The sequence below is a fragment of the Mya arenaria genome, chromosome 2 (genome assembly GCF_026914265.1).
Source record: "Mya arenaria isolate MELC-2E11 chromosome 2, ASM2691426v1".
In the NCBI taxonomy this organism is placed as follows: domain Eukaryota; kingdom Metazoa; phylum Mollusca; class Bivalvia; order Myida; family Myidae; genus Mya; species Mya arenaria.
Genome location: NC_069123.1, coordinates 68844129 through 68867886, shown reverse-complemented (window position 1 = coordinate 68867886; position 23758 = coordinate 68844129). Strand labels below are relative to the sequence as shown.

The following is a 23758-nucleotide window of genomic DNA, read 5'->3' as shown; positions in this document are numbered from 1 at the left end:
TATATATATATATATATATATATATATATATATATATATATATATATAGCAGATTTTACTTAATATCTGTTTCTTGTTTGTGATTTTGTGTTCTATGTCTTTGGCGTTTAAACCGGGTTTATGTTTGAACATTTTGCTTCTGAGCATATTTCTGTAGCCTTTTGCATATATATATTAAAACAAATGCTCCAAAACAGTCAACTCAACAAACATAACCAGTCAAATATTTTACAGCATTCGGAACTCCTCGGTCATTTTTATCTTAAATGGCCGAGGAGCTCCGAATGATTTGACAGCTACGTCAGAGCTAAATGTTTGTAAAACGAAAGCAGATTGGCTCTTAGACAAATTTATCCCTACTGAAGTATATATCATCCAATCATCGTTCCCGTATTAGAAATGCACATCTTCAGCAGAAAACAAAATGGAAGGCAATAAAGACGACAGTGTAAAATGTATTCGTATTGCAGAGGGTTGTATTGCATCTGGAGACCATGAAAAGGCTATAAAATTTCTTAACAAAGCAGAGAGACTTTATCCCACTCAAAAAGCAAAAGGTGTGATTTTTTGATTGGCAGTTTTGAAGCAGTGGATATGCCATGAACTTGAAGACCCAATATTTCTTAATAAAAAAAATCGTTGATTACTGTACCATAGAGCAGACTGTATAATGTGATGAGTTATTAAAGGAAATTATTCGAAGTATTGATTGCTAAATTAATTCAAGATCCTGGCATCTTCCCAAAGATTTTAAAAGTTTTGTCCATGTTCTTGCTCCTTGTATGGTCTATCAGACCCATTTCACATAGCAATCTAGTCTATAGGCTTTACTCTTCCCAATCGCCTAGCAAAACGAAGGATTATATCATCATGACAGTGGGGAATGTACATCTTGACTAGTAATTTATCACATAATCTATTGTCATTTTTCTAAACTTCAGGGTTTAGGGTTTTAGAGGATGATAACTTGGGAATGAAATTCCAAAATTAATGTGAAACTTATTGTTTTGTGCAGAGGAAAAAAACAGTTACTGACATATACAATATATGTACATTCAAACCTGTATTAAGTAGCCACCTCTGGGAAAAGATTAAAACTGGCTTTAAAAGCTCTTTAGAGCTTGTGTTCCATATGTTAAACCCTACTTTATTAATAAATATTACTTGACTTGACTCAAAGACAGGTGGCCACTTAATTCAGCTTGAACATTTCCACCACTTAAGCTTTGTTTAAACAGAGATAGATTATATATCAAAACAACCACTAACTACAAACTTAGATAAAATTACTCAGTTGCAAAATCATAAATACAATGCAGTAGATAAATTTTATTATTTTTAAACAAAAAGAAAACAAACTAAAAATCAGTCGACAACTACATTAACAAGTTCTCTTTTTAAAGTAACCTGTCATTTTCGTTTGCTTAACTTCAGGCCCTACCATATTTCCCCGACTATAAGGCGATCCGCTTATAAGACGACTCCTAACTTTGCCTATGAAATCTGGTGTTTTTGTTTAGAATTGTTTATAAGACGGGGTTGATTTTTGAAGCTAATACAGCACTTCAATTTCTCCAAGTGTCTGATTATGTTCAAGCTAAACAGTCAATTATCAACTACATTTGTTTGGAAGAAAATCACCAATTTAATATGAACTGTGAACTCTCGACTGTGGAGGTAGGTTAATAATAGAAGAAGGTTACGCGGTTGATAATTTATTTAAAGTATCATTTTTTCATACAGGTTCATTCATATTTGTAGTAAACTCAAATACATCGGCCATGATTTGAAGGTTCTCAGACGAGGATTACTGATTATTATTTTTCCAATCAAATGGTATGTTCTAACCAGCCTAGAAGCAATCTTGTGAGTAAATGGTATCATACGGTAAAGGCTGACCTATTTAAATACGAACCATTGCCATGCACCTTTGATGCTTACACAGCTCGTGCTGTGACATCACAAATTGTACCGTTTGATCTGCAGCCGACAAACCCAACACATACCATTACATGTGTTAATAAGTTAAATTTTTGCAGGTTTTTGTTTTGATGGCAGTTGATGGGACTTAAATTGGGAGAAATAACTAACCATTGATGATTGCAGATAAATTAATGTATATTAATTGATTAATGAAATGTTTATGGAAACATGCCAGTAAGTCTGCATGATATACGCAAAGCCTTATTGTATGGAAAAAGTAAGTTTTATTTCTGACATGAATAAAATAAAACGATGCTTTTTTTTTCAAAATATTTTAATTATTAAGGCAGCAAAATGTGTCTCCTGTGATAAACAACATGTTTGGACCGATAACAAGCGTTTGCCAATTAGAATATATCAAGTGTTTATCATAGCAAAACAAAGCAGATGGTCATCTTAATCCGATGGGTTTGATCTTGTCACTTTTATTGGGATGCCATCAACAGACAATAAATCAGTCAGTCCAATACCGTATGTTGAATATTCCTGATTCAGACTCTATTCTTTCTGAATCTCTTCATAGCGTCAAGTGACAATGCAAACTGTGAATTCATAAAAAAATGGTGTTCTTTGTCGGTATTTGATAATCAACTTGGTAATTAAAAATGTTTGTTTGAAGGGGCAACAGGACTATATAAACCTCCAGGTGGCGCTGGGGCAAGCTTTTGTATAATTGTATGCATGTTTCACATCAGGGACACTTTTTCTAAATGTATGCAATGCTTACAAAAAGTTGAGATATGAAACTTTGCAGGCATGTAGAATGAAGGTTACACAAATAAAAAATCCTTAATTTGTTTTTGAAGCAGTACTAGAAACATGACTTTGAGAAAAAAATCCAACTGTCAGATTGAAAATTTGAATTTGCCGGGGGAGTGGCTAATTGGTGTTCTGGGGGTTGTAAACATTACCACATGCTGGTGTTTACATCCCTAGCAGCTTGCTTGTAGCAGACAACATGCCTCACTATCAAATACAGTAGTAACAAAAGTGAACAAACCTTGATAAGTTTTTATTCCACCTGCATATCCCAAAATTATTGATAGATATCATCAGCTTCATATGCTACATTTTAGTCTAATTGTTTTCTATATTAACACTTTTTTCCTTTTGAAGCGTTACATAATTAATAAGTCTGGTGAATCTTTCCCAGGTTTAAATATGTAACATTGTTTTCATATTTGTCGTTTAAAAAAAAATAATTATGAACCTCATTGCTTAAATGTTAGTTGCTCCTACGCTTTTCTATTAAAAGCTTTGTCATCATTACAAATGTTTATATCCCAGCCAGGTAAAATGAATATCTCCTATTGTTCTTCAGTCATGTAAACTATATATATATATTATTATTTTAAAGGAAGGCAGTACCTAGTTCCATGTCTAAGTCTTGCAAATGTTCACGTATAACTGTGTTTGAGTTTCCTCCTTTTTGACTCAAAATGTGCGTTTGATTTCCAGTTATCAATACACAAACCAGATTCCAGCCAGTGACATTTAATTACCAATTAAAGGTGTCAACACTATCTGAATTGTTTCCTTGCTGAACTCGTTTACAATAAGGTTAATTTTTAGTAGGGTTGTGGATGCATTCAATAAAGCATTATTATTGTATGTTGACAAAATAATTAGTTTTGGATTCCAGACTTAGAATAAACCTTGCTATTTTGGACTGGAATGAGAATGCTGATTCTAAATATTTGAGAGGGATGTCCCATACAGAAAAAAAGATTTAGTCGAAATAACAAAATGCCAGTCAGGAACAAGAAAAGATCATTTCAAAGAAAACATCTGTTAAAGATGGCTTGGTCATCTTTATTTCACATAGAAGATTGTAGTGTGGGGAAATACATTGTCTGCTCTGATCAGCCCTGTTTGTTTACATTTCTCTTGTGTGTGCTAAAGATAGAACACTGAGTTTAACAGACAGGTACATAGCTGAGGGAATTTACAATAAGCCACTCCCCATTTACTTGCTGCCGAGGCAGCGAATGTTGCCCCTTTAAGTGTCTTCATTAATTGTGCCAAATCTGTTAAAAACATTCACCAACATGTTATAAACATTATTTCTCGATAAGCAAACAGGCATGGCAAGGCGTGTGAGGTTAAATGCATTTTCATAATGGAAATATCTGAGGCTGTCATACTTTTCAGTAATCTTCAGTATGCAATTAAAGCTGTGTATTGGTAATTTTTATTTACAGAAGTGTCAGTCGTAAGGGATTAGTGGCTGCTAATTAGTGTTTATATGGCTTCGTGGAGTAAAACATAAGTACCGTGGACGCGTTAGAAAGTTGGCCGCTTTATGCACGTACTTTTATATTGTAAAAACGAAGGGGGGAATTTGGAGTGGCCGGATAAGGCAGGTGGCCTTTTAGAGCAGGTGACCGTTCAACCAGGTTTGACTGTATGATAACATGCCACCTGGGAAGCTTAGTTGGTAAAGAACCTTCACTAGAGTTTACAGTTTAGGTGGCATATGTTCAAGCCCTGCACAGGGCACATTTTTACTGTCAGATTTTCTACATACTGGTATCAGGAGTAAATGGCAAAAGGTTGATGGGGAAGTGTGTTGTGTGTATGGGTATCCATATTGCCTTGGTTATTGTTTGTTAGTAGATTGCCATGCTAGTTTTTCTTCGTTTTTCAGATCTTTTGACAATATTGAATGTTCATTCATGATCACTCTTGTATTCCTTTCTAGATTTACTTGAAGAAGTAAAAAACATGAGTGAGAACACGGACAAGGGAGGAGGGACAGAGCCAACAATGAATGGTCCCAGAAAAAGGCGTGGTAGTGTGGGTAGGGACACAACAGATGGTGGCACCGAGGTTGTCCATGAGAAGGAGTATTCAGAGGAACAACTTGTGCTGGTCAAACGGTTAGGATCATTAATTCCTATTTCTCATCTTAGATAAATTGATTATTTTTTTATCCCCCCCAAAAAAATAAAAAATAAAAAACAACAACAACAACAACAAACAACAGAGAATATTGCTTTAGTCTGTGATGAATGTCAGAAATAGTTTTTAAAGAAAATATATGTAATATTAAATTCAAAATTATTCATAATCTGGGCATCATTCTATTGTATGTAATAGTGCAAAATTTTATTGAAAATCAACTGTACAATTTGTCATTTCTGCATGCATAACAATAACATGGTTTTTTTACTCCTACAAAGCCTTACAAGTCAGCCCTTAATATTAAATAAGTTTGTTCAATATGCATTATTATTTTGTCAACTCAGTTGTCAAACAAACTTTACAGGGTTCAAAAGTGTAAGGATTACTATGAAGTACTGAGTGTTGAGAAAGAGGCAAGTGAAGGTGATTTAAAGAAAGCATACAGAAAACTCGCCTTACAGATGCATCCAGACAAGAACAAGGCGCCAGGGGCCACTGAAGCTTTTAAGGGTACCTCCATAGCATCAAATATATTGCACTATTAAATAGATTTCAGTTCATCAAATTCATTGTGTATGGCAAGTGATGAAATATATTATACTTGAAAAGTGATGAATACGTTATATAATATCGTGGGAAGGGATAAAATGTCTGTTTAATATGGCTTCACTTAATTGAAAAGTATGTTATGATATGTGTCATGTATTTGATTTGAAACTTCAGCTTCATGCTAATAATAAATTTTGAATGAGCATTCCACAAAAAATGTCTATAACTTCATTTAAATTTCAGCTGTTGGCAATGCGTATGCTGTGTTGAGTGATCCAGCCAAGAGGAAGAAGTATGATGTGTATGGTCCTGATGAGGAAAAACGCAGTAGTCGTTCTGGCGAATATCAGTATGACTACTCACACGGCTTTGAAGGTGAGTGGCATTATGAATTAGTAGAATAATTGCCAGAAGCCAAATTTGACGAAATTTTATATTGGTCATGTATTTAAAACATCTGCTCTAACAAAGTTATGATTATCTACTCCTAGCTTTACAAAACATTTTCTCATTGATACGTTTTAGTCTGAGATGACAGTTTGAATCAAAACTTAAATTCAGTGGTGAATAAAGATAATATGTTACTTTGATTGTTCCAATTTGTTGATTGGTTTGATGATTTAATTGCTGTTCAATTGCATATCATTTATTGTTTATTTGACAACAAGGTATAAAACAGTTATGTCATTCACTACCCTTATGATTGAAATATTACACTTGCTCTTCAGGGTATATAATCTCTGATCCACAACGGATGCAGTAACTATATCATAAATTACAGCACTAAGAAACTTACATTTTTACTTGCAGGTGATATATCTCCAGAAGAATTATTCAACATGTTTTTTGGAGGTGCAGGTAAACACAGGTTTCATTTGCTGAATGTACAATTATATAAAAGAGGCAATCCTTTTTTTTGCTCAGCTCTTTAATAGTCTATTACAATGAATGATTATAAAAGTTATTTCAATGAATTATTTAGACTTAAAAATGGATACATCACCTTATACAATGAAGTTTATTTGATCAAAATAATAATTTTGGAAAGTTTTGCTGATTTTGTCAGGGTTTGGAGGTCGTGTACACAGGCACCGCAGGTCCCAGTCTAGGGCCACTGAAGAGGTAAAGTATCATGTTAAAACTGGTAACTTGTGCATGTGGCAGACATGGAGGATTGTAGCCTTTTGATTTATATATGTGTTTCAACTTTGGTAAAAGAGTCTTCAGCTGAGATGAATATGTTTTATTTGACATGCTCTTCAAGTAGATATTGAATATCCATGATACTGACAATTTTCACAAATCGTTAGAGCTTTTGAGACACAGATTTAAATCAAATGGCTGTGGAAAATCCTGCTAAAACTGTTTTCTAATGCCAGATCAGAAATAGTGTCAATTTTACAATGAGATGTCTAAATTATGAGGGAAAAATGGCATTCTCCTTGGCAGAAGTCGAAGATTATGGTGGTAAAAGGATTCAACCTGTGTTCCTTACTGGCATTAGAAGACATTTAGGCTAGGTGTTGTACAAGGTGGCTTTGATGTAATATGTACCTCTCTTACTCTGAATTCAGGGCATGTATACCAACGACGATCTCGTCACTCCCATATTCACAGGCAGCAATTTAGATATTCTTCTAGAGAGTCCTCTAGCGATGTAAGTGATATTCCGGGTTAATGATTGATATATGCCTGAACTAAAAACGATTGTAAAGGAAGAAACTGTATGTGTATTCAAACAGATTTGCCCATATACCTCATCATCTTTATGAATTCTTGGCCTCAACTGCTTATAACCTTCTTTGTCATTGTTGTATACCATAGTTTACATGTATGTACCCTAATGTGCAAATAATAACTTCGTTGGTTTCCTTTCAGTTGAAAAATGAGTCGCTCATGAGTGTCAATTTAAATTATGACTAACAAAAGTTAATTAAATTGAAAATGAAGACTTGGCTTCTGTTCAGTCATTACATTATTTGCTTATTATTTTGGTGTTGGTTTTTTAGCATTACTAACCTCGATATTAGACCACATGCTCACATTTATTTTTAAACCAACAAATTATGATTTATTTAATACTGCCACCAAGTAAGTGACCCCAGAGCGAGACTGGAAAATAACCAGTGCATTCTAATCATGATTGACAATGAACTTTTATGATTCATGCATCAATAAAACCAGAATTGTATTCTCTTTTAATAAATGTAAATTCTATTTTAATGAATAGACATTGCCACAATAGAAAATTTACAAAAAGACAAGTGGCCTGACAAAAGTCACGAATATGCACTGATTCTAATCTGGTTATTGGCTTATCTGGGGTTGCCTGCTCAGTTATTTCTGACATTGGTATATATTCAATTGAAGGTTAACTTTGAATCATTCAAAAATCTGTTTTTAACTCATCTGTTTTTTGGCTTGGTGTGGTTTTGGGAAGCAGTGTTGTCTTAACCCTTAGTGTTGTGCAGAAAGTTTGCCTTGCCAAAATTTAAAGAAAATCTCATTGAAATTGGTAAATTATCTAAATATATTTACAATGTGCAAATGCATTGCAAGTGCCATAACTCTGTTCTATATGCCATTAGTCATTGTTCATCATTGTTACAAAACCCCTTCTGGAGTTGTTGATAAAACTATTTTTGGCTTCTTAATGTGGTCTCAAGTTATGATCAGGGCTTCCATTAAGAATTTAAAACTGGAAGTATGAACTTCCTGTCAATCAATTTTGGAAGTTTTACACTAAAATGTGGAAGTTTAAGTCTCCCAAATACAATATCTTTTTCAACTATTTTTCAACAAGTATATTAAAAATCAAATAATTTGCACTTTTAACTTGCCAAATTCACGGACTTATATTATGATAATTCATTTAACTTAAAAACAGCTAAACTGATTGAAATTGTGATCATAAAAGTAATATTGACAAAAGGTTTTGATATTTTGAACTTCCAAACTTCAACTTTGAGAGTTTTCTTCAAAATTATGGAAGTTTTTGTACATCCAAAGAATCAATTTTGGAAGTTTTAACCCATTTATAGGGAGTAATGTACTTCCAAACTTGCTTTAACGGAAGCCCTGTATGATGCTGCCACTATCCAGACTGTCAGACATCAAACACTTTTATCATTCATTATCATCTGCTGCACATACAACAACTCACCTGTAATCTCCTTTCTGTTACAGGGCAGTGGGACATTGTTTCTCCAGTTGGCTCCCATCCTGCTACTTGTGGTTATATCCCTTCTTAGCAGCCTGTTTGTGTCCGACCCTGTCTTCAGCCTTCAACGATCAGAGTAAGAGAGTAACTCAAAGCTATAGTAGACTTCATAACTGTGGTTGCTGGTCCATAATATTTCAAAGATATTAATTAAAATCTTACTGAATAAGAAAGTGTGGAGTGAGCAAGCCCTCTTTTTAACCAATAAGTTTTTAGCTCACCTGTCACGTAGTGACAAGGTGAGCTTTTGTGATCACTCTTCGTCCGTCGTCCGTCCGTCCGTCCGTTCACAATTGCTTGTGAACACAATAGAGGTCACAATTTTGACCTAATCTTTATGAAACTTGGTCAGACTGATCATCTCTATAAAATCTAGGTCAAGTTCGATATTGGGTCATCCGCGGTCAATAACTAGGTCACTAGGTCAATTAGTAGAAAAACCTTGTGAACACAATAGAGGTCACAATTTTAGCCTAATCTCAATGCAAATTGGTCAGAATGATCATCGCTGTAAAATGTAGGTCAAGTTTGATATTGGGTCATTCACGGTCAATAACAAGGTCACTAGGTCAATTAGTACAAAAACCTTGTGAGCACAATAGAGGTCACAATTTTAGCCTAATCTCAATGCAACTTGGTCAGAATGAGCATCTCTATAAAATCTAGGTCAAGTTCGATATTGGGTCATCCGCGGTCAATAACTAGGTCACTAGGTCAATTAGTACAAAAACCTTGTGAACACAATAGAGGTCACAATTTTAGGCTAATCTTAATGCAACTTGGTCAGAATGATCATCTCTATAAAATCTGGGTCAAGTTCGATATTGGGTCATACGCAGTCAATAACTAGGTCACTAGGTCAATTATTAGAAAAACCTTGTGAACAAAATAGAGGTCACAATTTTAGCCTTATCTTAATGAAACTTGGTCAGAATGATCATCTTAACATAAGCTAGGTCAAGTTCCATATTGGGTCAACCCAGGTCAAAAACTAGGTCACTAGGTCAATTAGTAGAAAAACCTTGTGAACACAATAGAGGTCACAATTTTAGCCTAATCTCAATGCAACTTGGTCAGAATCATCATCTCTATAAAATGTAGGTCAAGTTCGATATTGGGTCATCCGCGGTCAACAACTAGGTCACTAGGTCAATTAGTACAAAAACCTTGTGAACACAATAGAGGTCACAATTTTAGCCTAATCTCAATGCAAGTTGGTCAGAATAATCATCTCTATAAAATCTAGGTCAAGTTCGATATTGGGTCATCCGCAGTCAATAACTAGGTCACTAGGTCAATTATTAGAAAAACCTTGTGAACACAACAGAGGTCACAATTTTGACCTAATCTTTATGAAACTTGGTCAGACTGATCATCTCTATGAAATCTAGGTCAAGTTCGATATTGGGTCATCTGGGGTCAAAAACTAGGTCAGTAGGTCAATTAGTAGAAATACCTTGTGAACACATTAGAGGTCACAATTTTAGCCTAATCTCAATGCAACTTGGTCAGAATGATCATCTCTATAAAATTTAGGTCAAGTTCGATATTGGGTCATCCGCGGTCAATAACTAGGTCACTAGGTCAATTAGTAGAAAAACCTTGTGAACACAATAGAGGTCACAATTTTAGCCTAATCTCAATGCAACTTGGTCAGAATGATCATCGCTATAAAATGTAGGTCAAGTTTGATATTGGGTCATTCACGGTCAATAACTAGGTCACTAGGTCAATTAGTACAAAAACCTTGTGAACACAATAGAGGTCACAATTTTAGCCTAATCTCAATGCAACTTGGTCAGAATGATCATCTCTATAAAATCTAGGTCAAGTTCGATATTGGGTCATCTGCGGTCAATAACTAGGTCACTAGGTCAATTAGTACAAAAACCTTGTGAACACAATAGAGGTCACAATTTTAGGCTAATTTTAATGCAACTTGGTCAGAATGATCATCTCTATAAAATCTGGGTCAAGTTCGATATTGGGTCATACGCAGTCAATAACTAGGTCACTAGGTCAATTATTAGAAAAACCTTGTGAACAAAATAGAGGTCACAATTTTAGCCTTATCTTAATGAAACTTGGTCAGAATGATCATCTTAACATAAGCTAGGTCAAGTTCCATATTGGGTCAACCCAGATCAAAAACTAGGTCACTAGGTCAATTAGTAGAAAAACCTTGTGAACACAATAGAGGTCACAATTTTAGGCTTAACTCAATTCAACTTGGTCAGAATGATCATCTCTAGAAAAATATAGGTCAAGTTCGATATTGGGTCATTCGCGGTCAATAACTAGGTCACTAGGTCAATTAGTATAAAAACCTTGTGAACACAATAGAGGTCACAACTTAAGCCTAATCTAAATGTAACTTGGTCAGAATGATCATCTCTATAAAATCTAGGTCAAGTTCGATATTGGGTCATTTACCGTCAATAACTAGGTCAATAGGTCAATTAGTAGAAAAACCTTGTGAACACAATAGAGGTCACAATTTTAGCCTAATGTTAATGCAACTTGGTCTGAATGATCATCTCTATAAAATCTGGGTCATGTTCGATATTGGGTCATCCGCAGTCAAAAACTAGGTCACTAGGTCAGATATTAGAAAAACCTTATGAACACAATAGAGGTCACAATTTTAGCCTAATCTTTATGAAACTTGGTCAGACTGATCATCTTTATAAAATCTAGGTCAAGTTCCACATTGGGTCATCCGCGGTCAATAACTAGGTCACTAGGTCAGATAGTAAAAAAACCTTGTGAACACAATAGAGGTCACAATTTTAGCCTAATCTTAATGAAACTTGGTCAGAATGATCATCTTAACATAAGCTAGGTCAAGTTCCATATTGGGTCAACCCAGGTCAAAAACTAGGTCACTAGGTAAATTAGTAGAAAAACCTTGTGAACACAATAGAGGTCACAATTTTAGGCTTATCTCAATTCAACTTGGTCAGAATGATCATCTCTAGAACAATATAGGTCAAGTTCGATATTGGGTCATTTGCGGTCAATAACTAGCTACAGGTGAGCGATACAGGGCCATCATGGCCCTCTTGTTACTTATATCTGCTAACCGACTTAGAATGTAACCTAACCATTTTGATTAGCCTCCATGCACAAAACCTTGATCATTCTGCATTCCTGTATCTAGAATGTGATGTTTTAATATTTGCGCCTCTTTCAAAAATGTTGCATTGCATATGAAGAAAATTGTTAATTGGAAGTATTTAAAAGGCTGCATAAACAGTTAAGATGTCTTTCCATTTGTTTACAGTGATCTTGATTTAAAAAACATATGATCAGGCTATGCTCAACTTGACCCCAGTATATAAAACATTTGATCATCGCCTTTTTAGGATTTGAATGTTTGATCATTATTTTTTCGGTATTTGAAATAACAAATAAGTGCTTGCTTTTATTTTCCCAGTTTATTTATACATTCTGGATAATAAACTTTAAGTGTATATCAAAAACAAATACCATTTTTAAACAAAAACATGATTTGAACACACAAATTAATATCTTCTGAATGAATGTAAATAAAACTATATACAATATGATAGGTAAATGTGTTATTAAAGGGCAGAAACTACACCTGTTGAAATAGTATATGAGTAGGCAGAGCTTGAAATAGTGTATGAGTAGAGCTTGAAATAGTGTATGAGTAGACAGAGCTTGAAATAGTGTATGAATAGACAGAGCTTGAAATAGTATATGAGTAGGCAGAGCTTGAAATAGTGTATGAGAAGGTAGAGCTTGAAATAGTATATGAGTAGACAGAGCTTGAAATAGTGTATGAGTAGGCAGAGCTTGAAATAGTATATGAGTAGACAGAGCTTGAAATAGTATATGAGTAGACAGAGCTTGAAATAGTATATGAGTAGACAGAGCTTGAAATAGTATATGAGTAGGCAGAGCTTGAAATAGTATACAAGTAGGCAGAGCTTGAAATAGTGTATGAGTAGACAGAGCTTGAAATAGTATATGAGTAGACAGAGCTTGAAATAGTGTATGAGTTAGGCAGAGCTTGAAATAGTGTATGAGTAGGCAGAGCTTGAAATAGTGTATGAGTAGGCAGAACTTGAAATAGTGTATGAGTTAGGCAGAGCTTGAAATAGTATATGAGTAGACAGAGCTTGAAATAGTGTATGAGTAGGTAGAGCTTGAAATAGTATATGAGTAGACAGAGCTTGAAATAGTATATGAGTAGACAGAGCTTGAAATAGTATATGAGTAGACAGAGCTTGAAATAGTGTATGAGTAGGCAGAGCTTGAAATAGTATACAAGTAGGCAGAGCTTGAAATAGTGTATGAGTAGACAGAGCTTGAAATAGTATATGAGTAGACAGAGCTTGAAATAGTGTATGAGTTAGGCAGAGCTTGAAATAGTGTATGAGTAGACAGAGCTTGAAATAGTGTATGAGTAGACAGAGCTTGAAATAGTATATGAGTAGACAGAGCTTGAAATAGTGTATGAGTTAGGCAGAGCTTGAAATAGTATATGAGTAGACAGAGCTTGAAATAGTGTATGAGTAGACAGAGCTTGAAATAGTATATGAGTAGGTAGAGCTTGAAATAGTATATGAGTAGACAGAGCTTGAAATAGTGTATGAGTAGGTAGAGCTTGAAATAGTATATGAGTAGGCAGAGCTTGAAATAGTGTATGAGTAGGCAGAGCTTGAAATAGTATATGAGTAGACAGAGCTTGAAATAGTGTATGAGTTAGGCAGAGCTTGAAATAGTGTATGAGTAGACAGAGCATGAAATAGTGTATGAGTAGACAGAGCTTGAAATAGTATATGAGTAAACAGAGCTTGAAATAGTGTATGAGTTAGGCAGAGCTTGAAATAGTATATGAGTAGACAGAGCTTGAAATAGTGTATGAGTAGACAGAGCTTGAAATAGTATATGAGTAGACAGAGCTTGAAATAGTGTATGAGTAGACAGAGCTTGAAATAGTATATGAGTAGACAGAGCTTGAAATAGTGTATGAGTAGACAGAGCTTGAAATAGTGTATGAGTTAGGCAGAGCTTGAAATAGTATATGAGTAGACAGAGCTTGAAATAGTATATGAGTTAGACAGAGCTTGAAATAGTGTATGAGTAGGTAGAACTTGAAATAGTGTATGAGTTAGGCAGAGCTTGAAATAGTGTATGAGTTAGGCAGAGCTTGAAATAGTGTATGAGTTAGGCAGAGCTTGAAATAGTACATGAGTAGGCAGAGCTTGAAATAGTGTATGAGTAGGCAGAGCTTGAAATAGTGTATGAGTAGGTAGAACTTGAAATAGTATATGAGTTAGACAGAGCTTGAAATAGTGTATGAGTTAGGCAGAGCTTGAAATAGTGTATGAGTTAGGCAGAGCTTGAAATAGTGTATGAGTTAGGCAGAGCTTGAAATAGTATATGAGTAGGACAGAGCTTGAAATAGTGTATGAGTAGGTAGAACTTGAAATAGTGTATGAGTTAGGCAGAGCTTGAAATAGTGTATGAGTAGACAGAGCTTGAAATAGTGTATGAGTAGACAGAGCTTGAAATAGTATATGAGTAGACAGAGCTTGAAATAGTGTATGAGTAGACAGAGCTTGAAATAGTATATGAGTAGACAGAGCTTGAAATAGTGTATGAGTAGACAGAGCTTGAAATAGTGTATGAGTTAGGCAGAGCTTGAAATAGTATATGAGTAGACAGAGCTTGAAATAGTATATGAGTTAGACAGAGCTTGAAATAGTGTATGAGTAGGTAGAACTTGAAATAGTGTATGAGTTAGGCAGAGCTTGAAATAGTGTATGAGTTAGGCAGAGCTTGAAATAGTGTATGAGTTAGGCAGAGCTTGAAATAGTGTATGAGTTAGGCAGAGCTTGAAATAGTATATGAGTAGACAGAGCTTGAAATAGTATATGAGTTAGACAGAGCTTGAAATAGTGTATGAGTAGGTAGAACTTGAAATAGTGTATGAGTTAGGCAGAGCTTGAAATAGTGTATGAGTTAGGCAGAGCTTGAAATAGTGTATGAGTTAGGCAGAGCTTGAAATAGTACATGAGTAGGCAGAGCTTGAAATAGTGTATGAGTAGGCAGAGCTTGAAAAAGTGTATGAGTAGGTAGAACTTGAAATAGTATATGAGTTAGACAGAGCTTGAAATAGTGTATGAGTTAGGCAGAGCTTGAAATAGTGTATGAGTTAGGCAGAGCTTGAAATAGTGTATGAGTTAGGCAGAGCTTGAAATAGTGTATGAGTTAGGCAGAGCTTGAAATAGTACATGAGTAGGCAGAGCTTGAAATAGTGTATGAGTAGGCAGAGCTTGAAATAGTGTATGAGTAGGTAGAACTTGAAATAGTATATGAGTTAGGCAGAGCTTGAAATAGTGTATGAGTTAGGCAGAGCTTGAAATAGTGTATGAGTTAGGCAGAGCTTGAAATAGTGTATGAGTTAGGCAGAGCTTGAAATAGTATATGAGTAGGACAGAGCTTGAAATAGTGTATGAGTAGGTAGAACTTGAAATAGTGTATGAGTTAGACAGAGCTTGAAATAGTGTATGAGTTAGGCAGAGCTTGAAATAGTGTATGAGTTAGGCAGAGCTTGAAATAGTATATGAGTAGGCAGAGCTTGAAATAGTGTATGAGTAGACAGAGCTTGAAATAGTGTATGAGTAGACAGAGCTTGAAATAGTGTATGAGTAGACAGAGCTTGAAATAGTGTATGAGTTAGGCAGAGCTTGAAATAGTATACGAGTAGGTAGAGCTTGAAATAGTGTATGAGTAGGTAGAACTTGAAATAGTGTATGAGTTAGGCAGAGCTTGAAATAGTGTATGAGTAGGTAGAGCTTGAAATAGTGTATGAGTTAGGCAGAGCTTGAAATAGTATATGAGTAGGACAGAGCTTGAAATAGTGTATGAGTAGGTAGAACTTGAAATAGTGTATGAGTTAGGCAGAGCTTGAAATAGTGTATGAGTAGACAGAGCTTGAAATAGTGTATGAGTAGACAGAGCTTGAAATAGTATATGAGTAGACAGAGCTTGAAATAGTGTATGAGTAGACAGAGCTTGAAATAGTATATGAGTAGACAGAGCTTGAAATAGTGTATGAGTAGACAGAGCTTGAAATAGTGTATGAGTTAGGCAGAGCTTGAAATAGTATATGAGTAGACAGAGCTTGAAATAGTATATGAGTTAGACAGAGCTTGAAATAGTGTATGAGTAGGTAGAACTTGAAATAGTGTATGAGTTAGGCAGAGCTTGAAATAGTGTATGAGTTAGGCAGAGCTTGAAATAGTGTATGAGTTAGGCAGAGCTTGAAATAGTACATGAGTAGGCAGAGCTTGAAATAGTGTATGAGTAGGCAGAGCTTGAAATAGTGTATGAGTAGGTAGAACTTGAAATAGTATATGAGTTAGACAGAGCTTGAAATAGTGTATGAGTTAGGCAGAGCTTGAAATAGTGTATGAGTTAGGCAGAGCTTGAAATAGTGTATGAGTTAGGCAGAGCTTGAAATAGTATATGAGTAGGACAGAGCTTGAAATAGTGTATGAGTAGGTAGAACTTGAAATAGTGTATGAGTTAGGCAGAGCTTGAAATAGTGTATGAGTTAGGCAGAGCTTGAAATAGTGTATGAGTTAGGCAGAGCTTGAAATAGTATATGAGTAGGCAGAGCTTGAAATAGTGTATGAGTAGACAGAGCTTGAAATAGTGTATGAGTAGACAGAGCTTGAAATAGTGTATGAGTAGGTAGAGCTTGAAATAGTGTATGAGTAGGTAGAGCTTGAAATAGTGTATGAGTAGACAGAGCTTGAAATAGTGTATGAGTTAGGCAGAGCTTGAAATAGTATACGAGTAGACAGAGCTTGAAATAGTGTATGAGTAGGTAGAGCTTGAAATAGTGTATGAGTAGGTAGAACTTGAAATAGTGTATGAGTTAGGCAGAGCTTGAAATAGTGTATGAGTAGGTAGAGCTTGAAATAGTGTATGAGTAGGTAGAACTTGAAATAGTGTATGAGTGAGGCAGAGCTTGAAATAGTGTATGAGTTAGGCAGAGCTTGAAATAGTGTATGAGTAGGCGGAGTTTGAAATAGTACATGAGTAGGCGGAGCTTGAAATAGTATACGAGTAGACAGAGCTTGAAATAGTGTATGAGTAGGCAGAGCTTGAAATAGTATATGAGTTAGACAGAGCTTGAAATAGTGTATGAGTAGGCAGAGCTTGAAATAGTGTATGAGTAGACAGAGCTTGAAATAGTGTATGAGTAGGTAGAGCTTGAAATAGAATATGAGTAGGCAGAGCTTGAAATAGTGTATGAGTTAGGCAGAGCTTGAAATAGTATATGAGTAGACAGAGCTTGAAATAGTATATGAGTTAGACAGAGCTTGAAATAGTGTATGAGTAGGTAGAACTTGAAATAGTATATGAGTTAGGCAGAGCTTGAAATAGTGTATGAGTTAGGCAGAGCTTGAAATAGTGTATGAGTAGGCGGAGTTTGAAATAGTACATGAGTAGGCAGAGCTTGAAATAGTGTATGAGTAGGTAGAACTTGAAATAGTATATGAGTTAGACAGAGCTTGAAATAGTGTATGAGTAGGTAGAACTTGAAATAGTGTATGAGTTAGGCAGAGCTTGAAATAGTGTATGAGTTAGGCAGAGCTTGAAATAGTGTATGAGTTAGGCAGAGCTTGAAATAGTATATGAGTAGGCAGGGCTTGAAATAGTGTATGAGTAGACAGAGCTTGAAATAGTGTATGAGTAGACAGAGCTTGAAATAGTGTATGAGTAGGTAGAGCTTGAAATAGTGTATGAGTAGGTAGAGCTTGAAATAGTGTTTGAGTAGACAGAGCTTGAAATAGTGTATGAGTTAGGCAGAGCTTGAAATAGTATACGAGTAGACAGAGCTTGAAATAGTGTATGAGTAGGTAGAGCTTGAAATAGTGTATGAGTAGGTAGAACTTGAAATAGTGTATGAGTTAGGCAGAGCTTGAAATAGTGTATGAGTAGGTAGAACTTGAAATAGTGTATGAGTAGGTAGAACTTGAAATAGTGTATGAGTTAGGCAGAGCTTGAAATAGTGTATGAGGTAGGCAGAGCTTTAAATAGTGTATGAGTAGGCAGAGTTTGAAATAGTACATGAGTAGGCGGAGCTTGAAATAGTATACGAGTAGACAGAGCTTGAAATAGTGTATGAGTAGGCAGAGCTTGAAATAGTATATGAGTTAGACAGAGCTTGAAATAGTGTATGAGTAGGCAGAGCTTGAAATAGTGTATGAGTAGACAGAGCTTGAAATAGTGTATGAGTAGGTAGAGCTTGAAATAGAATATGAGTAGGCAGAGCTTGAAATAGTATATGAGTACACAAAGCTTGAAATAGTATATGAGTAGACAGAGCTTGAAATAGAATATGAGTAGACAGAGCTTGAAATAGTATATGAGTATACAGAGCTTGAAATAGAATATGAGTAGGCAGAGCTTGAAATAGTATATGAGTAGGCAGAGCTTGAAATAGAATATGAGTAGGCAGAGCTTGAAATAGTATATGAGTAGGCAGAGCTTGAAATAGTATATGAGTAGACAGAGCTTGAAATAGTATATGAGTAGACAGAGCTTGAAATAGTATACAAGTAGGCAGAGCTTGAAATAGTATATGAGTAGGTAGAGCTTGAAATAGAATACGAGTAGGCAGAGCTTGAAATTGTATACGAGTAGACAGAGCTTGAAATAGTATACGAGTAGACAGAGCTTGAAATAGTATACGAGTAGACAGAGCTTGAAATAATATACGAGTAGACAGAGCTTGAAATAGTATACGAGTAGACAGAGCTTGAAATAGTATATGAGTAGACAGAGCTTGAAATAGTATATGAGTAGACAGAGCTTGAAATAGTATATGAGTAGACAGAGCTTGAAATAGTATATGGATAGACAGAGCTTGAAATAGTATACGAGTAGACAGAGCTTGAAATAGTATACAAGTAGACAGAGCTTGAAATAGTGTACGAGTAGACAGAGCTTGAAATAGTATACGAGCAGACAGAGCTTAAAATAGTGTATGAGTAGACAGAGCTTGAAATAGTATATGAGTTAGGCAGAGCTTGAAATAGTATATGTGTAGACAGAGCTTGAAATAGTATACGAGTAGACAGAGCTTGAAATAGTATATGAGTTAGGCAGAGATTGAAATAGTATATGAGTAGACAGAGCTTGAAAAAGTATACGAGTAGACAGAGCTTGAAATAGTATATGAGTAGGCGGAGCTTGAAATAGTGTATGAGTAGGCAGAGCTTGAAATAGTATATGAGTAGGCAGAGCTTTAAATAGTATATGAGTAGGCAGAGCTTGAAATAGTGTATGAGTAGGCGGAGCTTGAAATAGTGTATGAGTAGGCAGAGCTTGAAATAGTATATGAGTAGGCGGAGCTTGAAATAGTATATGAGTAGGCAGAGCTTGAAATAGTGTATGAGTAGGCGGAGCTTGAAATAGTATATGAGTAGACAGAGCTTGAAATAGTGTATGAGTAGACAGAGCTTGAAATAGTGTATGAGTAGACAGAGCTTGAAATAGTATATGAGTAGGCAGAGCTTGAAATAGTGTATGAGTAGGTAGAGCTTGAAATAGTATATGAGTAGACAGAGCTTGAAATAGTGTATGAGTAGACAGAGCTTGAAATAGTGTATGAGTAGGCAGAGCTTGAAATAGTATATGAGTAGACAGAGCTTGAAATAGTATATGAGTAGACAGAGCTTTAAATAGTATATGAGTAGGCAGAGCTTGAAATAGTGTATGAGTAGGCAGAGCTTGAAATAGTATATGAGTAGGCGGAGCTTGAAATAGTATATGAGTAGACAGAGCTTGAAATAGTGTATGAGTAGACAGAGCTTGAAATAGTATATGAGTAGACAGAGCTTGAAATAGTATATGAGTAGGCAGAGCTTGAAATAGTATATGAGTAGACAGAGCTTGAAATAGTATATGAGTAGGCAGAGCTTGAAATAGTGTATGAGTAGACAGAGCTTGAAATAGTGTATGAGTAGACAGAGCTTGAAATAGTATATGAGTAGACAGAGCTTGAAATAGTGTATGAGTAGACAGAGCTTGAAATAGTATATGAGTAGACAGAGCTTGAAATAGTATATGAGTAGGCAGAGCTTGAAATAGTGTATGAGTAGGCAGAGCTTGAAATAGAATATGAGTACGCGGAGCTTGAAAAGCCTCTTTGACACTGTCATTCTTAACAATAAAGTGCAGTACTTAAATACATGCTGATGAGTCGTTTTATTGGCTGAAAATGTAGGTTGTATTCTATTTATAATCAAATTAATATTTCCAGTCATTCTTTAAGGTTCAGACATTCTTTATACACATAATGCATGCATATTATATTAAGGGTTCAAACATCCCAGTTATTTGTTAACCTTCAATTGCTTGCCAGATCAGAAGTACCTTAGTTTCATTTCTATTGAATTAATGGGAATGTTTTTTCATGTTTCAGTAAATATTCAGCTCAGAGAAAAAGCCAGAACTTGAAAATTCCCTATTATGTAAAGCAAGATTTTGTGTCCAATTTTGCTGGTGATTTACGGCGTATAGAAAGACAGGTGGAAGAAGAATTTGTATCAAATTTACGGCAAAATTGCTGGAGAGAAAGAAGTTATAGTAAGTCCAGTGATGTAACAAGCAACAAACTTAATAAAAATAACATGCTTGTATGTTTTCTTTCCGAAATCGAATTTGATAGTTATTTGTAATATTAATGAAAGGCATACTTGTGAGAGTTAGCTTGCAAAGTTGCAATAAGTCATATTGAAAATAAAGTAGACTAGTTTCTTTAAGAGTTAAATGATTTGTATACATTCTCAAGTTTCTTTCTGATCATTTTCTATATACAATAATAAGTATTGATGAATTTTCCAGAGGAAAACATGTTATGGCGGGCCAGGAATTATGCAGATGCAGCATTATATGAAAGAGCGCAAAGCATGGAAACCCCATCCTGTGATCAACTACAGAACTTGTATAAATAGTGATTGATTTATTTCAGACTGGTTTTATTTTAAAGACTGGTTTTCAAATGTATAGTGGTTTCATGTCTAGATTAATTGTGAGGTCAGTCTGATACAATGTATCAGTGTGTTGTTTTATCTGAGTGATTTGTACAGAAGAAAGTAATGGTGACAACCAGATGGCTTGGAAGCACTGTAGAAAGGATATGCCCACCTGTAGAAAAATATTGTTGAATGATTGAATGCATCAACTTTAAATCATTTTAGAAAAATCCGTTGTGGCATCAAGGTCTAGTCACTTTGACAGGTTGTTTCATTCTTTGTTCTGCTGTAAACAACCTTTACTGTTTAATTTTGGTATTTGAGGAATGAAATATTTCAAGCAATTAATAAAACATTGCAGCATCAAATTACAATGTACAAAGTCTGCTCATAGACCAGGTAGTGTTAAACAGAAAAAGCATGATAGACAGTCATCAAAGTTCATCTTGTGAATGACCAAGCCAATAAACAACAATTTCACTCAAGTGCTTGGCATTGAACTAGCCAAACTTTATAAAGTCCAGAATCGAGTCAGCCTTGAAAGCATGTTACCGGTGCAGGGCTTGCGGGCTTGTGCTCATTTTGGCCACTCAATAAACCGTTTAACAATTGTACACTTTAATCATGCATAATGTTATTTGATGCTTTTTTATCTTTAAGTGTGCACTTGAAAACATAATTGTTATACTAATATGTCACCAGTTAAAATTTTGCCAGCTTTTTATAAATACGTTATTTGTATAGAGAATGTTTTAATTTATTTCACAATTTGTATGATGTCATGTTTTTGTACTCGTATGTATTTTACTGATTATTTCTAATACAAATGCACATACAGACAACTAGACTAGGGTTCTGTTGAAAGAAGTTCATGTAGATGGACTTTGATAAAATATACAAATTTATATGTTTATAGAAATTGTCGACAAGAATATTATATACATCCATGAATGGAAGGAAAAAATTGGCCTTTTTTTTAAGTAGAACTTCCTTTTTAATTAAAAAGATCATCTAAATTTCTGTAGAAAACTGGATTATTTTGTGAATTGTTAATACCAGGATGACATGAAGTGCAATACTACAGTCTTTTATATAGTGCATGAAATGATTTTATATTTTTCATTTAGGTAACTGTTTTCAATGACTCATTTGACAATTTAGAAATTGAACACTGTGCCAGTCATTATTGAACCAATTTTAATTACTAGGCAAAAATAGTTGTATGTTTTCCTGCCAAAACATGTCTTTTCCACGAAAGAAACTACCAAAACTGTATCCCAGAAAAAAATAACAGTCAGAAACTTGTCCAATAGCCAAAAAGTTATGGTTAGGTTACAAAAATTGTGGTTGGTTGGGAAACCCGGAATTATTCTTTCCTTATACAATGTACAAAAAAAAGAACCATATTAGTGTTGTATCTTCGATATGTTTAACAAACCACGCTAGATTTATCACCCAATAGTCATTAGTCATAACTTACAATTATGAAGTGAAAAATGCAATATCAAATACTGTGTACTTCCAAACAAAACAAACATGTTTCTGGGTCACTGTTCGAAAAAGAACTGGTAATATTGTAAAGTAACATCATCCTAAAACTTAAAATTAAGCATGTGTTTAAACGAGTAGTGAACTTAATTAAATATAGAAGGAAAAAGCTTGATTTGAACTGGATGGAACATGCTGAATTACCCAAAATCCACCTGGATGGAATATAGTAGTTCCAAACAGTCTTATGCTGTTTCTTAGGAAAATAAAACACACAGTCGGTGTATGAACATCAAGTTGTGGTTATTGACTTGATAAATGTATTTCTTTTATTTCATGTTTTGTGATATGTTGAAAATAACATAGGTTATATTCTGATAAACTCACCATATGAAACAGTGAGTATATTGAAATATGATTTCACCGTTTCTGTCGTTGTCTGTTTTACTATGAAAACCATACATAAACATGCAGTGCTGGAAAAAGATTCCAAGTTATCTTACCATGTGAACACCAAAAGGACACAAACTTGAGTATTATAGCTTTTGGTGATCACTCGATGAAATATACTGCTATCTTCGATAAAACAAACAATTATCCCTATCTTTTTATGCTGTTGTCCCTAAAATGTGTGGGATCTATCAACATATATTTGCTTGAAAGAATTTGTTTAGTTCTGTTTAGCTAGTAATTAAGGTACTTTAACTGGTTTAAAAGCAACACTGACTAAACAATGTTATTTATTAACATTGCTATAGAAATTGTTATATTTAAAATATTTTGTTTTTGTGAAAAAAAAATTATGTAAAAATTCATCGTACATAATTTTGTAGTGAAACACAAACTCTTGAAAAAATCTTTCTTAAGTTTCCTTTTAAACTTGAATAATAAGAACACATGTATTTGAATTGAATTGAACAAAGCCGCATTGAAATTGAGAGCACTGAGTAATAGAAGGAGATGATATCACAGAGCAAGCATTCTTGGTACCATACTTCTTCATACATGTATGGTAGTTATACATGGCATGTTCACATTCTTACTGTGTTCTTATATTTCCTGAAGTATATTTTAGAGCCATACTAATCAGACAAGCTGTCATTGAACATTATGAATGGAGAAAACTTTCCCATGAAAACAACTTAAAACAGTACAAGATTGGAATGGTGTGTATATTATATATATATATATATATATATATATATATATATATATATATATATATATATAACTTGTGTGCCCTTCAAATGCCTGATAAAAGCATAAATTGATAGGAAGTTTTATTACCCCTTTTCTCATTTCCTTACAATTTGCAGTAAGTAGTGTTTGTCCACTTTGAAATTGGAATTCATTAAATAAATTCATTTAGATCTATACATATATCTGAAATTTCACGAATACAGCCCTCAATCTTTATAAAATTCATACTTACTGTGCAAGTGTGATTTTTCACTAATTTGAATTGTAAATAAATTCACCCGGTTGTTGACCAGCAGCAATTTAATTTAAAGTAATGTTTAAAAAAAAATCGAAAATCTGTTTGAAAAAATGTTTAATTTTTTTTATAAAGATTTGCATCAGAGAC

At 34.5% G+C, this 23758-nt stretch overlaps 1 protein-coding gene across 2 annotated transcripts; it reads left to right on the top strand.

Moving 5' to 3' along the window:
- Positions 1 to 343: 343 nt before the first annotated feature.
- On the top strand, positions 344 to 23373 carry LOC128246899 (dnaJ homolog subfamily B member 12-like). Of its 2 annotated transcripts, none has more exons than XM_052965443.1 (9): positions 344 to 557; positions 4685 to 4862; positions 5252 to 5397; positions 5680 to 5811; positions 6247 to 6294; positions 6503 to 6558; positions 8623 to 8732; positions 20133 to 20296; positions 20555 to 23373. In XM_052965443.1, exons 1-9 carry the CDS (start codon positions 425 to 427, stop codon positions 20662 to 20664), a joined length of 1077 nt encoding a protein of 358 aa, XP_052821403.1. In that variant the 5' UTR covers positions 344 to 424; the 3' UTR covers positions 20665 to 23373. The 2 variants fall into 2 exon arrangements, with proteins under 2 accessions (XP_052821403.1, XP_052821399.1); XM_052965439.1 differs by lacking the exon at positions 6503 to 6558 and adding an exon at positions 7011 to 7093 and having other exon boundaries at positions 345 to 557.
- Positions 23374 to 23758: the final 385 nt, after the last annotated feature.